This window comes from Grampus griseus (assembly GCF_964374135.1).
Source record: "Grampus griseus genome assembly, chromosome: 5".
Taxonomy (NCBI): domain Eukaryota; kingdom Metazoa; phylum Chordata; class Mammalia; order Artiodactyla; family Delphinidae; genus Grampus; species Grampus griseus.
In genome coordinates this window covers 85,584,470-85,602,120 of record NC_138998.1, presented here as the reverse complement: position 1 = coordinate 85,602,120, position 17,651 = coordinate 85,584,470, and the positions used below count along the sequence as shown (strand labels likewise).

The following is a 17,651-nucleotide window of genomic DNA, read 5'->3' as shown; positions in this document are numbered from 1 at the left end:
GAGGTCAGAATTGGTAGTGGCAGACAATTGCCGAGAGGGACATTTTTCCTGGATGCAGAGATGGCACTGTCCCCGAGGAACGAAAGACCTGGCAAGAGCCAGATGGCAGGGCCAGATCCCAGCTGGGAGGCAATTCTAAAGGAGAATCTCAAAAAATTTTTTTGAGGTCCACTTCAAAAGACAATCATGCTTTTATCCATCAGGGTAGGGCTTTGGGTTGGAGGATAAGGTACCCAAAGCAGAGCTTCCTGTGGGAAGCTGCAGCTTTGAGGGGTAGGAGGACTCAGCCCATCTCTAGGATTTAAGCAGCCAAACTGTTTCTTTGCCCCACTCTCTGGGTAAGAAGCAGTTCCTTATTGGGCTGCCTGCATTTGCCCAGGAAATCTCTGAGGCTGAGCAAGCAAGGTGAAGGTCCTCCATCTGTGGCTGGGAGGGAGTGGGGAAGGCTGTGATGGACATTGAAAACTTGCGTTCATTGAGTGTCTCACCTCTGGGGCGATGGGAGTCAGGAGGGGCTGGAGATACGATAGAAATACTAGAAAACCCTCTGCCTTAAACTTGTGTCTTGGTCACACATTATGATATTGATTACTAACCATAAGTAATACTGTTTATATATAGTGCAGAGATGCAGTAACCAGTGTTTGAGGTGCCTAAGGAGTTGGAGGACCGTCTTAGCAGTACCTGAGTTCAAATTTATGTTTAAATTGTGTTTTCACTTTGATGATAACTTAAAGAAAATATTTTTATCCGTTTGAAATATAAGGCTTCACATTTACAGTGATAATTTGTGATTAAAAAGACATTTTCATAGACTAAAACTGCAGTTTCTTAAGTTAATATTGTTCAAACTAGGGTCCACAACATATTCTTATGGGTACATCCATTAAAAAAATTTTCTTTTCGTCGTGGAAAATAGAATCCTAATCTGATCCTGGAAGAATGGGTGGGTTCGGATGGGTGCAAAAGGAGAAAGGTGTTTCCATGAGAGGAGAGAGTTAGATCAAGGATGATCATGGTGCCTCTGGGATGCCTGGGAACTTGAAGGATGCATCAGTTTCAGGTTTTTAAATACTCCACCCTGACCCGGATATGTCAGGAATATGGGGGACACTTCTTCCTCTACTATTACCTACGTTTCTCTGGTGGTTGCGGGAGCTTTATTATGTCTTTTTGTTGAGAAGGTAACTCTCATAGTCCCCCTTTAAAGAATCATCTTCTAACCCTCATGTTATTGATCAGCGTCTAACACAAAATTTTCTTTCTCTGCCAGAATGTGAATGTAGTTTCCTCAGGACTTAAGTTCTGAGCGGTTAATGATTCTTGCAGAGACATCTAAAGGAAGGCCCATTGCAGCATCCCTTTGGGTTTTTGCTAGGTACTCAGGAAGCAGGTGGTCCTCCAGGGACTAGAAAACTAAAGGGACCTTGTCTTTTTTAGGTACCAACCTCATCTTGCACTTGTACTTGGTTAGGGATTTGTTCCTCTCAAATTTCATTGATGTCCTCTTGAGTTATTTTTCTTTTGTACAAGAAACATCCCAGATCAGTGATCTTTATTCATCCTCATTTTGCAAGACAGCTTTTCTAGGTTTATTACTAAAACAGCGTTTGTGTTTTTTAATTACAACAGATTGGACTGCAAACCTATTTGTACTGATGTAGGCTGAAAAATGTGGTTCGTCTTTTGAAATCTTCTTTGTTAGGTAAAGCTTTCTCTTTTTTTTTTCCTTTACAGATTCCAACAAGATTATGGCAGAGCAGAGCCACATGCAAAAGCAGCTGGATTTACAGAATGGTAGCTTAGAGGCGGGCTTTGTGGCGAATTCCCTCGAAAACGATTCCCAAAACATGATGGAGAGCCTGAGCCCGAAGAAATATTCTTCCAGTCTGAGATTTAAAACCAATGGAGACTATTCTGGTTCCTATTTAACCCTCTCACAACCTGTGCCTGCTAAAAGAAGCCCTTCTCCTTTGGGAACCAGTGTCAGAAGTAGCCCCTCCTTGGCCAAAATCCAGGGAACCAAGCAGTTCTCTTGTGACGGAAATGACAAAAATATTTCCGTGAAACCTCCCACCCCTTTACGCAGCACTTCACCCTCTCTTAGTGGATATCCACTTGGGAGAACAGACTTTGATCATTTTACAGGCCGGGACACTGAAAGGTCCTTGAGGCTTTCAGAGAAGCCTCCCTATTCCAAATACAGCTCAAGGAATAAATCCCACGACAATGTCTACTTTCTCGGAGGGCTGGAAGGCCGAAAAGCATCCGGCTCACTCCTGACCATGTGGAATGGAAGTTCCCTGAGCGATACTGGCTCCTTGCCCATCGGTAGGTCAGGGGCAGCCAGCATGCCTTCAAGCCCAAAGCAAGCCAGGAAAATAAGCATCCAGGACAACCTGACACTTCAGCCCAAGGTGACCAGACACAAGGATCTGGCACCTGAAAACATCAGTTTAAGAACTAGGAAGTACTCGGGCAGCAGCCTCAGTCACATGGGTGCCTACAGCCGATCTCTCCCCAGGCTGCACAGAGCCACAGAGAACCAGCTGGCACCGCTCAGTTTGCCTCCAAGAAGCTCTCTGGGCAATTACAAACGAACGAAACTGGGGGAAAAGGATCTACCTCATAGCATCACAGACAATGACAATTACCTGAATTTTTCTTCTTTGAGCTCAGGAGCTTTACCCTATAAAACCTCTGCCTCTGAGGGCAATCCTTATGTGAGTTCCACCCTCAGCGTCCCTGCCAGTCCTCGAGTGGCCCGGAAGATGCTGCTGGCCTCCACCTCCTCCTGTACCTCTGATGACCTGGATAGGGCTTCCTACTTGGGGACCAGCCCAGGTCATTCCTTCCCTCCCGGAGAGCTTGACAGAGCGTTTGCGGCCAGGAGGAACTACTCGTGTGGGTCTGTTGAGTTTGATGATGCCGATCCGGACAGCCTCAGACAGGCCTCAGGAACCCCCCAGCCTGTCCTTCGGGAACGGAAAAGCAGCATTAGCTCCATTTCAGGACGAGACGACCTGATGGATTATCACCGGCGGCAGAGGGAGGAGAGACTCAGGGAGCAGGAGATGGAGCGATTGGTAATCTTCTCATCTGACTTGACCTCACTGTTGCATTGAATAACTTCTTGGAGACAAACCCCAAGGATATATGTGTAGAATTTCCATGGGCACCAGCCACTGGTCCCTTCCTAGATTTCCTCCTGCTAACCTTCCTCTTCCCAGATCACTATTATTAGTCACAAATGGATAGTTTGAAGACCTACGTGTGCCTAATGTTATATTAAGTTGCTCTGCAGAGGTCTCACAAGTATAAATTCTTGATAAATCTAACAAAAATAGCTGTGAATTTTACCGAATTACTTTAAAAGTCTTACAAACTTCTCTCTTAAGACTATGAGGAAACACTGATTTGTATTACTTATGTCATCAAATTTGCATGTATATGCTATGATGGTAATCATCAGTGAAATGACAACTCATTGGAAATTAGGCAGTAAGTTTCTCTGTATAGCAAGTTGTCTGTAAAGTTGAAAGGTTGCCCCAATGGTGCTCAACCTTTTTTCTGCACTGTATATAGACACACACACACCATACTCCCTTCAGCCATATCTTAATACATATAGTGACTCCAAACTACACACGCTCAAAAAGAATTACTGAGTTGTCTTCTTCTATGGATTTATGATTACTGTAAAAATATTGAAAATAATAAGAAAAGAGGAAACAGGAGAGTCCCACTAATGAATAAGAACAAACTGCTGCATTTTTCTATTTTCTTTTAAGCATAATTTTTTACGGTGAGTACCTGTAAGATTATTTTGATTCATTAATGATTAATGATTTCCTCAATGTGGGAAGCTGCAGGATGGTAAAGCTGATTTACAGAAGTGTAGGAGTATCAAAAGTATTTTAGTTACTAAAAGAAAGTATGCTGGAATAAGATTTCTGAATCACATACAAAGCTAGTTAATGCCCTACAGGACAATAAAATTATAACTTCTGGATTATAATGAACAGAAACTTTTGCATCTATACAGGACAGAATTTGCTTGAAATTTTAGAAAAATAATTATTCACATCACTCACAGTTTTTGATAAGTTAATGTCTATCCTTACAGAGTTTCCAAATATCCTAATCACTAATAGTGAATGAAAACGAATGTGTATACCCCTAGAGAATTTGGTATTCTGTGGGTGGATGTTAGATGGTGCTCCAGTACGGCAGTTCCTTTGTTATCATAAATAATCTCCAAAGATTTTTCATGATCACAAAAGGCATTGTATTTGGGCCTGATTCATTGACATAAGCTAGAAAAACTTTTAATTAGCATGTAAAAGCCTTCTTGTCTATAGATAGCAAATCTAGTGCTATACTGTGCTGAACAACTGTCATTGATAAAGCCAGAGAATCAACTTCTATGATTTATTAAGTTACCTAAGAGAGCATTTCAATGGCTTCATCACTCCAGAGGTCTTCCTTAAATGCTTTTATTTACTCTTCTGTTCTAAGGGTAGGAAACCAAACTCTTATTTATTTATTTATTTTTATTTTTGGCTGTGTTGGGTCTTTCTTGCTGCACGCGGGCTTTCTCTAGTTGAGGTGAGAGGGGCTACTCTTTGTTGTGGTGCGCAAGCTTCTCATTGTGGTGGCTTCTCTTGTTGCTGAGCATGGGCTCTAGGCCAGCACGTGGGCTCGGTAGTTGTGGCTTGCAGCCTCTCGAGCACAGGCTCAGTAGTTGTGGCGCACAGGCTTAGTTGCTCTGCGGCATGTGGGGTCTTCCTGGACCAGGGCTTGAACCCGTGTCCCCTGCATTGGCAGGAGGATTCTTAACCACTGCGCCACCAGGGAAGTCCCAAACTGGTTTCATCTTTAGCACTTATAAGAGTTGGTGAATTTTTCTTTCCTCTAGTTTTCCCAGATCTGCTAAGGTTCCTGGCTACCCAGCAAGTGACCTTTTTACTGCCTATAAGGTTGGTGCCCTGTAAGCCACAAACAGGTCCTAGTTCAACTTCTTGGGAGAAGCTTTGGGTATTAGCTTCAGATATGAAGTTATAACCCTTTCTCCTTAATAAGGGGCTTGTCATATCTGATGAAGTGAGGCTAATTTTTAAGTAAGACACTCTACATTTGGCCTCTGTTGTATTGTCTATTTGTCTGATTATATTCCAGTAAAAGGGAGGACAGATTCTTATTGAGCCCATGCAAATAATGTTATTGCCATTAAAAAGTCTCAGAAAAAAATGTTTCTTCCTGAATCTGAAGGACCAAGGAGAACAAACTAACATTAAAAGAATGTTTCATTTAGTTTGCAACATCGGAGTCAACTAAATTGATGGATAGAGATAGATCAGCATGAATGCTAAAAGGGTTTTCCCCATCAGAAGATAGAACATTAAGATAATGCCAATAATTTTACAAAATACATGTCCACATTCATAAATTAGATTTCCAGTTTCAGTTCAATCTGTTCTATGTAATTAATTCTTATTCCTCTAACCTTGGGTCATTAATTTGATTTCATGAAGTTATCTATTTCTGAACTAAAAGAAGTCCTGAAAATCTGATTTAGCCTCTAGTACTATCTCATACTTGTCTATGTAATGTCAGCTCTTCTGTCAGCCTCTGACCCTAAGTCCATTCTTTGAATATCAAGAGTGAAGAGTATCTGGTAAAGTTCTGTCCACGAGGCTCTGAGACTGTCTTTCTTTGTTAAAGGCACATCCTCACCTATAACTTAAGCAGAGTCTTTAGGAAAGCATGAGAGGAAATCGTGGACTACTGGGTGAGGGTAAAAGTAAGTGGCTATGGTTAATCTACGGTTAATTTAACAAACAGTTTCAACGAGAAAGAGAATTTAAATCTTCTATTAGGCAATAAGATGTTGATCTTATTTTTTTTAATAAATTCATTTATTTTATTTATTTATTTTTGGCTGCGTTGGGTCTTCATTGCTATGTGGGGGCTTTCTCTAGTTGTGGCGAGAGGGGGCTACTCTTCATTGCAGTGCACGGGCTTCTCATTGCGGTGGCTTCTCTTGTTGTGGAGCACGGGCTCTAGGCACGCAGGCTTCAGTAGTTGTGGCATGCAGGCTGAGTAGTTGTGGCTCGTGGGCTCTAGAGCACAGGCTCAGTAGATGTGGCACATGGGCTTAGTTGCTCCATGGTATGTGGGATCTTCCCGGACCAGGGCTCAAACCCATGTCCCTTGCATTGGCAGGTGGATTCTTAACGACTGAACCACCAGGGAAGCCCATGTTGGTCTTATTTAATCAGTGATTCCCCTGAGGGTGAGAACGTACTACAGAGAGTGAGGACGTTGACATTTATCCAGGGCCTTTCTGTAAAGTATGCAATCACTGAACTTTATGTTATAATATTTTGCCTGTACAAAATTAGCCTAGGGAAGGCTGAGCTTCTCATTTGATTTGACAAATCTTCCTATGCATTTCTTGATAGTGTTGAGCTGTTTATCAAGAAGGGGCTTAACAAATAAACCTAATTATTTCTAGCATTCTTCTTTTTGTAAGGTTAAGAAAAAAATTCTTTGTCATTGCCCAATAGTCCTCTGGGAAAACTTAAAGACAGTTCAAATGTAGAAGGTATCTTGGAAAAAATTTGTTTTCCTGAATTTAAGGTCTGATCTTGGTAAGGCGAAATCAAATATTAATCAGAGATTATGTTATTTGAATAATATAGCGTTGTAGATGCCTGAGAAAAATGAATGTTCGCAGTTTGGTTACCTAATAAAGTGAGAATAAGTTATTTATTATAAACAATAAATCTTAAAATAATCAGATGAGGAACTGTTTTTGGTCATTTTAAATATGCAAGTATATATCCCAGTTAGGACAAGGCATAAAAGATTACTCTTGTGAAATACTGAAACTCTTCTCTCTGGGCAGATTACAAAAAAAATAAATAAACTTTTGCTATCTTTTGTAAGCATAGGCTGATTTCTCCAAGGTAAGTAAGTAAGTAATTTCAATAAGAGATAATTGCATTTTAGTTTTACATTAATAGGATACTTCTCATAAAAAAATTACTTCATAAATAAACTCATCAATGTTGTTCAAACTTTGCCAAAGTTTTAACATTTATTACATCTTTACAGAATTAACTATTTGCAGATATTATAAAGGAAGTCAAATAAGCTCCCTTTCTGCAAATCTAAAATTTTTAATGTAACTTTATTTTATTAAAGTACAGTTGATTTACAGTATTGTATAACTTTCAGGTGTACAGCATGATGATTCAACATTTTTATAGATTATACTCTACCTAAAGTTAGTATAAGATATTGGCTGGGGGCTTCCCTGGTGGCGCAGTGGTTGAGAGTCCACCTGCCGATGCAGGGGACACGGGTTCGTGCCCCGGTCCGGGAGGATCCCACGTGCCGCAGAGCAGCTGGGCCCGTGAGCCATGGCCGCTGAGCCTGCGCGCCTGGAGCCTGTGCTCCGCAATGGGAGAGGCCACAATAGTGAGAGGCCCGCGTACTGCAAGAAAAAAAAAAAAAAGATATTGGCTGTATTCCCTATACTGTACCATATATGCTTATAGTTTATTTATTTTATACATAGTAGTTTGTACCTCTTAATTCCCTACCCTTCTGTTGCCTCTCCATCCCTCTCCCCACATGTTATCACCAGTTTGTTCTCTATATCTGTGAGTCTCTTTCTGTTTTGTTATGTTTATTCATTTGTTTTATTGTTTAGATTCTACATGTAAGTGCTAACATACAGTATTTGTCTTTCTCTGACTGACTTATTTCATTAAGCATAATATCCTCCAGGTCCATCCATGTTGTTGCAAATGGGAAAACTTCATTATTTTTTATGGCTGAGTAATATTCCATTGTCCGTATATACCACATCTTCTTTATCCATCTGTTGATGAACTCTTAGGTTGCTTCCATATCTTGGCTATTGTAAGTAATGCTGCTATGAACATTGGGGTGCATATGTCTTCTCAAATTACTGATTTCTGTTTTCTTTGGGTATGTACCCAGAAGTAGAATTGCTGGATCATATGGTAGTTCTATTTTTAGTATTTTGAAGCATCTCCATACTGTTTTCCATAGTGGCTCTGCCAGTTTACATCCCCACCAACAGTGTACTAGGGTTCCCTTTTCTCCACATTCTCACCAGCATTTGTTATTTGTGGTCTTTTTGATGATAGCCATTTCGACAGGCGTGAGGGGATATCTCACTATGGTTATGGTTTGCATTTTTCTGATGATTAGCAATGTTGAGCATCTTTTCATGTGTCTGTTTACCATCTGTATGTCTTCTTTGGAAAAATGTCTTTTCAGGTCTTCCGCCTATTTTTAAATTGAGTTGTATGAGCTGTTTATATATTTTCGATATTAACCCCTTATTGAATATATCATTTGCAAATATTCTCCCATCCAGTAGGCTGTCTTTTTGTTTTATTGGTGGTTTCCTTTGCTTTGCAAAAGCTGTGAAGTTTAATTAGGTCCCACTTGTTTATTTTTGCTTTTGTTTCCTTTGCCTGAGGAGAAAGATCCAAAAAAATACCGCTACAACTTATGTCAAAGAGTGTTCTGCCTATGTTTTCTTCTAGGAGTTTTATGGTTTCTGGTTTTACATTTAAGTCTTTAATCCATTTTGAGTTTATTTTTGTATATGGTGTTAGAGAATGTTCTAATTTCATTCTTTCACATGTAGTTGTCCGGTTTTCCCAGCACCACTTGTTGGAGAGACTGTGTTTTTTCCATTGTATATTCTTGCCTCCTTTGTCACAGAGTAATTGACCGTAAGTATATGGGTTTGTTTCTGTGCTCTCTATTCCTTTTTTAATTCCTTTAGATGGCAATTTAAGTTGTTTATTTGAGATTTTTCTTATTTCTTGAGATAGTCCTGTATTGCTATAAACTTCCCTCTTACAACCACTTTTTCTGTGTCCCATAGGTTTTGGAAAGTTGTGTTTTTTTTTTTTTAACTAATTATTTTATTTATTTTTGGCTTTGTTGGGTCTTTGTTGCTGCACATGGGCTTTCTCTAGTTGCGGTCAGCAGGGGCTACTCTTCATTGCAGTGTGCGGGCTTCTCATCGCGGTGGCTTCTCTTGTTGCAGAGCATGGGCTCTAGGTGCATGGGCTTCAGTAGTTATGGCATGTGGGCTCAGTAGTTGTGGCTCGTGGGCTCTAGAGCACAGTCTCAGTAGTTGTGGCACATGAGCTTAGTTGCTTCACGAAATGTGGGATATTCATGGGCCAGGGATTGAACCCATGTCCCCTGCATTGGCAGGCAGATTCTTAACCACTGTGCCACCAGGGAAGTCCCTGTGTATTTATTTTCATTTGTCTCAGGGTATTTTCTGGTTTCCCCTTTGATTTCTTCATTGGTCCACTGGTTTTTTAGTGGCATGTTGTTTAATCTCCACATGTTTGTGTTTTTCCCTGTAATTGATTTTTAGTTTCATACCATGTGGTTGAAAAAGATGCTTGATATAATTTCTAGACTCTTAAATTTGTTGGGGTTTGTTTTGTGTCCTAGCATGTGATCTTTCCTGGAGAATGTTCCACGTGCACTTAAAAAGAAATGTGTATTCTGCTGTTTCTGAGCAGAATGTCCTGTAGATATCTGTTAAGTCCAACTGGTCTATATGTCATTTAAGACCATTGCTTTCTCATTGATTTTCTGTTTGGATGATCTGTCAATTGATGTAAGAGGGGTGTTAAAGTCCTCTACTTTTATTGTATTATTGTTAATTTCCCCCTTTATGTCTGTTAATATTTACTTTATATATTCAGGTGCTCCTATATTAGGTATATGTTAACTAATACAGGAGCACCTAAATATGTTAATGAGTGTTATATCCTCTTCTCGTATTGATCCCTTTATCGTCATATAATGCCCTTCTTTGTCTTTGGATATAGACTTTGTTCTAAAGTCTACTTTTTCTGATATGAGTATTACTACCCTAGCTTTCTTACATTTCCATTTTCATGAAATATCTTTTTCCATCCCCTCACTTTCAGTCTGTGTGTGTTTTTAGCTCTGAAGTGAGTCTCTTGTAGGCAGCATATAGATGGGTCTTGTTTTTTTTTTATCCAATCAGGCATCCTGTGTCTTTTTTTTTTTTTTTTTTTTTGCGGTACGCGGGCCTCTCACTGTTGTGGTCTCTCCCGTTGCAGAGCACAGGCTCTGGACACGCAGGCTCAGCAGCCATGGCTCACGGGCCCAGCCGCTCCATGGCACATGGGATCTTCCTGGACCTGGGCACGAACCCGTGCCCCCTGCATCGGCAGGCGGACACTCAACCACTGTGCCACCAGGGAAGCCCATCATCCTATGTCTTTTGATTGGAGCATTTAGTTCATTGACATTTAAAGTGACTTTTTTTTTTTTTTTTTGCGGTACGCGGGCCTCTCACTGTTGTGGTCTCTCCCGTTGCAGAGCACAGGCTCTGGACGCGCAGGCTCAGCGGCCATGGCTCACGGGCCCAGCCACTCTGCGGCATTTGGGATTTTCCTGGACTGGGGCACGAACCCGCGTCCCCTGCATCAGCAGGCGGACTCTCAACCACTGCGCCACCAGGGAAGCCCTAAAGTGACTATTGATAAGTGTGTACTTCTTGCCATTTTGTTACTTGTTTACTGGTTGTTATTGTAGTTCTTGTTTTTTTCCTCTTCTTTTAGTTTGTTCCCTTGTGGTTTGATGATTTTCTTCAGTGGTATGCTTGTGTTTCTTTCTCCTTAGTTTTTGTCTATCTATTGTAGGTTTTGATTTGTGGTAACCATGGGGTTCATATGTTGACCTATATCTACTTGTTCTAAACTGATAGTCATTTAAATTCAAACACATTCTAAAAGATCTACGTTTTTTACTCCCCTCCCCCACTTTTGGGTTTTTGATGTCATATTTTACATCTTCATGTCTATCCCATAACTGTTTATTGTAGTTATAGTTGATTTTACAATTTCTGTCTTTTAATCTTCATGCTCGATTATTTAAGTAGTTGATCCACAGTCTTTACTATATATTTGCCTTTATCTGTGGGATTTTTTTCTTTCCTATAAACATTTTGTTGTAGCCTTTTCTTTTCCTCTTAGAGAAGACCCTTTAACACTTCTTTTAGGGTCACTTTAGTATTGCTGAACTCTTAGTTTTTGCTTGTCTGAGAAGTTTTTTATCTCTCCTTCACTTCTGAATAATAACCTTGCTGGGTAGAGTGTCCTAGGTCTTAGGTTTTTCCCTTTCAGCACTTTAAATATATCATGCCACTCCCTTCTGGCCTGCAAAGTTTCTGCAGAAAACTGTATTTTTGGTGTGTTCCTGGGGGAAGATGAGCTCAACGTCCTCTTTCTCCACTATCTTGATCTCCCTGACATCCAAATATGTAATTTTTTAATTTCCGTCAATTTTTGTTCTTCATGGTCTTCTTTCACTTTCTGGAACAATCAGACACTCCAGACAGAAGCCCTTAACTTAAGATATTGTAAACTGTGTTTAAGCTGACACATCACAGAACATAATTACTATTGATATAAAAAGGTTTGTCATAGTTATAACTGTTTGGTTGAACACAAATTTTATGTTTTTCTTAATCTTACACTGTATATAGAAGTGTATATAGAAGCTTATCTTTTCAGTAAACTAGTAAAGAAGTTCAGAGAAAGTAATCTCTTTATGATAAAACTAATCCAAACTTATTTTAAAGATATTAAACTTGTATTATTCTGTACACTGATAAGACAAGGTAAAGACATATAGCTATTTTTTAAACCAAATTATCAAATCAGTGTTTGATAATTTGTGTAAGGATCCACTTTATTCATCTAAACTTGTTTTCTAAGGCAAAGAAAACTGCTTCTGAAGTCAACAGTTTTGAAGAGGAAGGTCTTTTCTAAAGGAGAACACATTTAAATTTTTAGAATTTCCTTTTTATGTTTTTGGTATTTTGGGAATGTTAGATTTACTTAAATGCTTATTAGTCTCTATAAACCAATCATAATAGAGGTCCTTTATTTTAATGTATTATTATCCTCAGGAAGTAGGAAAATATTTCACTCACACACAGTGATCTTTTTTTCTCAGTTACAGAGACTGGGTAAAAAAAATTGTCCTGATTTGAGTTCACAAATAGAGAAACAACAAACAAGTGAGAAATGATGACAAATAAATGCTCAGCCATCTCTCACCAGAGCAAGGGTAGCTTCCAGTTCTACCTGACAGTTCACCAAGTGGTCAGATCATAAAACCAGATTCCCAGTCATTGCACCATCAATGCGGATAACTACTGATTGTGTGCAATCCAAAACCCCGATCAAATGTAGACACGAATCAGAAACCCAGAGCAGGAAAACAACAATTTCAGAAGATAGTGAGTCAGTGAAGGTAAAGTTCTACTGCCATATGGGGTTTACTCCAGGAGCCAAGAAAAGCTGTGCCTGGGCTTCCAGCCCATGAGCTATTCTTCATGAGCAGTACAGTTTAATTGACTCTACAGGATGAGTCCACTGGGACCTCCAAACTGTCAAAGCATAATTTTCAAAAAATAAACCCAACTCTTAGACAAATATAGAATTAATAGATGCCAAAAATTTATTTGAATTCATTAATGAGGAAACCAAGCAGGATAAAGTTGATTCACTAAGCATAATTTCTGTAGTATATTTTAGCTTGAGTTGTTATCATCCCAGTGTTTCATTTGGATGTTTTTACTTGTGCAATCTTTATTTGAAAACTCAAGGTAATTATATGGAGTATAAAAGGCTGAACCCTAGTCATGAATCTCTAAGGGCCTACTAATGGGGTACAACTGTCCACAGTGAGTCAACATTAAATAGCTTCCAACTGCTGTGCTAGTCGAGTTGTTTTGTTTTTTTATAATTTTTCTTCTTTCTTGCTCTAAGCTGCCAATTTTTCTTTTGTCATTAAGCCAGGCTTCTTTTTTAAATGTATGATTTTTAGAAACCAGATATCAAGACTTGTTTAAAACTACTGCCAACTAAGAGTTACTAGGTGCAAGTGAGGTCTTAAGAGGGTCCTGTGTGCACGAAGTGTGTGCACTTCAGCTCGTAGACCTTGTGACATCCTTCTGGGCTGGCCAGTGGTCATTTAAACTTCCCAGTTCTGAGCTGTTTTCCAAGTAGGGGAATGGATAAGGTACCTCTAGTGGGCTGGGATGCTGATCCTTTGACAAACTAGATGCTTGAAAGGCTAAAGAAATCATTACAAAGTAGACAGGATATTCTTTTATTCATCTCATTTGATACCTGCCTCCCTTCCAGTAATACAGAAGTAGTGATGCCCATCTAGTTCATCTTACGGTCCAGGGCAGTTAAAGTCATTTTGGGAAGAAAAGGGGAAAATACAAAACTGAAAGCAAACCCTACTGCTATTAAGAGTATTCGTTTGGTTACATCACCAAAAGCATCTGTGTGCTATTGTGGAGAACCAATAGATTCCCACAAATTGAGTTGTAGCAATCCATTATTTTCTTTCTGGCTGATGGCAGTCATCTGTGGTACCTTGATAAACAGTATTGTCACTGTTTAGAACTATGTAGGGTCACACTTGGTGTTCATTTCTCCAGCAAGTTGTAATATGATGCCAGCTCTCATGAGGCACCATGGAATAAGATTTTCTAACGTTTTACATATTCTGCCACCCCGGAGATGAGGTTGACTTTCTTTCAAGACACGTAATAATACTTCCATGGTATTTATTATGTGAATAGGTGAAATGTCTGCGACAGTGATTCTCTACAATTTAGAAGATGTTTTGTTCTAATAGCGTTTCTGAAAGTGCTTTACAACTAAAGAATTTTAAGTTGCAAAGGGCTGGGACCATGCCTGTCTTGCTCACTTCTGTGCATCCACCTTGTAGCCAGATGGGTAGAGTATGGGAAACATTGTACACATGTTTTTAGAAAGATTGAATGATATTCATTCTGGCTTTCCTTATTCTGTGGCCGTAGGCTGCTCCCCTAGTTCCCAGACATCTCAAACTTAAGTTTACATACTTAGTTCTTGGTAACAGTGAAGCTCTCCACAAAAGAATGCAAATATGTCAGCATAAATGCATTCTTTTTACTTCCAGAAACAGAAAATTCTCTTCCACTTTTCAATTAAAAATAAAAAGATGAGAATGAGTTATTTTTCTTTATGCTGAAAAATTTGTAGCATTCTTTGTAAGAATTGGTGCTCTCCAGAATCATACAAAACCAAGACTTGTGACTTTTGAGTAGACAATAGGTCTAATGTTTCTAAAATTAACTAAAAGTATAATTGAGCATATTTAAGGAGTTATATAAAATGGAATTTTATAAAATAAAAGTGTATGTTCGCTAATCTCCTTAAGGTGGTAAGACAGATACTATTTTAAAGACCAGAGAGTAAACAGGCTTTATAATTCAGTTCTATAATTAGGAAAATTTCGGAACTCAAGAAGAGTGAGCATTGTCAGGTGAGAGTTAGTCTACCTGTGGATGTGTTTTGCTTTTATATCTGCTTCTTGCTGCCTTTACTTCCTAGTGACTCCTGACCCCAAAAGACAGGTTGGTCATTCAGACCTTTTTGTACTGTAAATTTGACACCACCTCTTCACTGGAAGCAGAAAGGACAGTGTTATAAGAATGTCTATGGCTTTCTAGCCATCTTCCTTTTTTCCTAAGAAGAATGTGTTTGAAATGTGAAGGCAAACTTAAGTATTGAAAGCTGTTTTGCACTCCCATCTGACTTGAAAGGCATCTGCTTCCTGATGTGGCCCTTCCTCTTGCTACATCCTGACTATAGTTTTAATTTAAAAAAAAAAACAAGGGTTGCAGTAGTGGGAAGTGAGTCAGTTAAACTGCAAATGGGGTGACAGGTTGGTTTACGAACCAAATAAATTTGATGGCTCACACTTTTTAAAGGGATATTTAGAAATTATGACTCTCTTCCTGTATTCTGTGTCAGAATGTCCATTCATTCATTCATTGATTTAATCTTCAGGTTTGAAATAAGCTTTAGAATGATTTGTTTCTGTGGAGCCTTGCTTTTCCTAGCTCTAATGTTTAAAACAGCCAGTCAGTTCTCTGCCCCCTTTACTTTCATGACTCGTTTGGATGGTTTGTAGAGTCTGACGCAGAAATACAATGTGAGCCATAAATGTGAACCATGTATTTTAAAATTTTCTTACGTTGAGAAAAACTACAAAAAAAAGATGAAATTAATTATAATATATTGGATATTGGTCAGCACAGGATTAGATTGGTAATACTGTCTACTTACTAAATAAGCTATCCATTCTCTAAGACAACTTCTTTAATTTCTAATAAAATAAGAGTAAGTCTATAACTAGTAGATAATATAAAGTAGACTGTTATCTATGGTCAGATCACCTTGGGTCATTAGAGAATAAAGACTTTATCTTTTAAACAACAAATTGCTGGCATAAATGTAGATGTTCAGTAAATATTGAAGGAATTAATTCTTAGCAAATTAGAGTTGCCAACTGTCCCCAGTTAACTAAGAATAAAAAGTCTTTTTTTTTCTTCTTCAGTTGGAGGGCTAGATGGGTAGAAGAGGAATGGGAAGGGAAAAAATAGCATTTAGCAATAATCTAGTGACTCCACATTGGGGAAAAACTGAGCCAAAGTCTTAGCGTAATTTTGTGTTAAAATAGTCCCCTATACTTGAGAGCAAACCCTAGGTTCTTGTTCCAGTGACAGTACAAGCTCCTGCCTCTTGATGGTGCCACACATTGAAAAATCCCTGCTTAGACCTGAGGGATGTGTACTGTTCATCTTATGCAGCATAATTTAGCGTTCTCGGGCTGAATGCTGAAATACAGAATGTAACTTAGACTAAAAGGAGGCCCTGTATGCCACTATGTCTGGGAACAGTCACATTCTTTTTGTAAAAATGATAAATCAATATAGAAAACTGTACAAGCTACATGAATGAAAATACAGTATGTCAATACCAACAGGTACATGGGAGAGGGGTGATGAGGGAGGACTATTGATTCTTCATGGGAAAAGTGATCCCCATATTTGTTGTTAAATTACTTAGTATTTCTAAATTAAAAGCCATTTATTGACCTGCCTTTTAAACATCTCTCATCAAAGATTAGATTTAGTGACTGTGCTGGCTAATTCTTATAATGAGAAATTTTCTTAGTTCTAGAACAATTTATGGGAATATTTGCCGTGAAGACTGCTTTTAAAGTTTGAAATTGATTCTTCCAAAAAAAAAAAAAAAAAGAAAAAGATGAAGAAGTCCAAAATAAGTATTAGAAATCAAACACATTCATCACTTTTTCAATGGAAGAATTTTGATTCAGCCATCTCAATGTGTACGTTAAGACATATTAGAAGGCACTTTTTAAAAAAAGTTAATCTCTTTATTTTGCGGTAACTGTAGATTCCCATGCAATTAATTATAAGAAATATTGATAATTCAGAGAGGTCCTGTGCACCCTATACCCAGTTTCCTCCAGCGGTAACATCTTGCACACTCGAGTACAGTGTCACAGACAGTGTTACCGAGTCCAAGCTCATACTGCTTGCCTCATGGCAGGCCAGTAAATCAAGAGAGGAGTGGTTGGAGCAAGGAATAGCAACTTTGTTGAGAAAGGCAGCAGACCGAGAAGATGGTGCACTAGTGCCCAGGAGACTCATCTTACCCCAGTTAGAATTCAGGCTTCTTTTATACTAAAAGGGGCAGGGGGTGGTTGGTTGTTGCATACTTCGTGGTGTCGGAATCCTTTGTTCTTGCAGCTGTCCTTGTAGGTCAGTCATGATGTTCCTGTAAACCTCCGATAAGACAAATGGTATTCAGTGTTCTGCAACTTTGTATCTCTATATGAATGGGAAAGTATAATTTTTTAAAAAGACCCTTGAGAATGGCCTATCGTGTATTTCAGGCTATAGGCAACATTCTTAACTTGTAGCAAAAGCAATAAAATACAAAGGTTGAAGTAAAAGAAACAGATCTAATATGGAGTCAGATTTGTTCTTCCCTGTTACACCAGGATATTCATGATGATGCAGTCAAGGTACAGAACAGTTTTAACACCACAGGGGTTTCTCCTGTTGCCCTTTTATAGCCACTCCTACTTTCCTCCTACCCTCATCTCCTCCTCAACCCCGGGTAACAACTGGTCTGTTTTCCATTTCTATAATTTTGTCATTTCAAGAATGTTACACAAATATAATCACATACTATGTAAACTTTTGCATTTGGCTTTTTTCACTGCATAATTGTCTAGCGATTGAGCGAGGTTGTTGATGTTGTTGACTCTTCTTCAACTCTAAGTCTGGGATTTATGAGGCAAAAGAAAATCCCAGGGAACCTGTCTCTGTGCTTTTCCTTGAGTCCCTACTTTCCTAACTGATCTGCTGCCTTCTCTCCATTTTTCAGGGTCTTATGCTTGTCTTATATTTAAAATGTCCGAGGTTCTTAGTAGTACTTAGTGAGAAGAATAGGGATAAGGACCTCTACACCATCTTCCCAAAAGCAGAAATCGGTGAGACTGGTTTTTGAAAGTTCAGAATAGCCAAGAACTTTGCTCTGGTGAAGTCTAATTGACTGCAAGGGGGAAATATTTCTGTGGGGGCATGTTTTACAAAAGAATTTTGGTTTGGAAAAATTGATGTTTTTCTCATTCAAAATGGCTAAGACCCTATCCCAGCT

The 17,651-nt window shown here is 39.0% G+C and overlaps 1 protein-coding gene across 6 annotated transcripts in view; it reads left to right on the top strand.

Annotated features, from left to right (window-relative positions):
* PHLDB2 (pleckstrin homology like domain family B member 2) overlaps positions 1-17,651 on the top strand; it is a 129,081-nt gene that overhangs the window by 21,899 nt on the left and 89,531 nt on the right. For 5 of the 6 annotated variants that reach the window (XM_082654338.1, XM_082654340.1, XM_082654339.1 and 2 more), the window contains exon 2: positions 1,738-3,086. In XM_082654338.1, the coding sequence (XP_082510464.1) occupies positions 1,752-3,086 (1,335 nt within the window). In that variant the 5' untranslated portion in view covers positions 1,738-1,751. Of the gene's footprint in view, positions 1-1,737; positions 3,087-17,651 lie in introns of those variants that run through there. The other variant, XM_082654341.1, reaches the window with a different exon arrangement.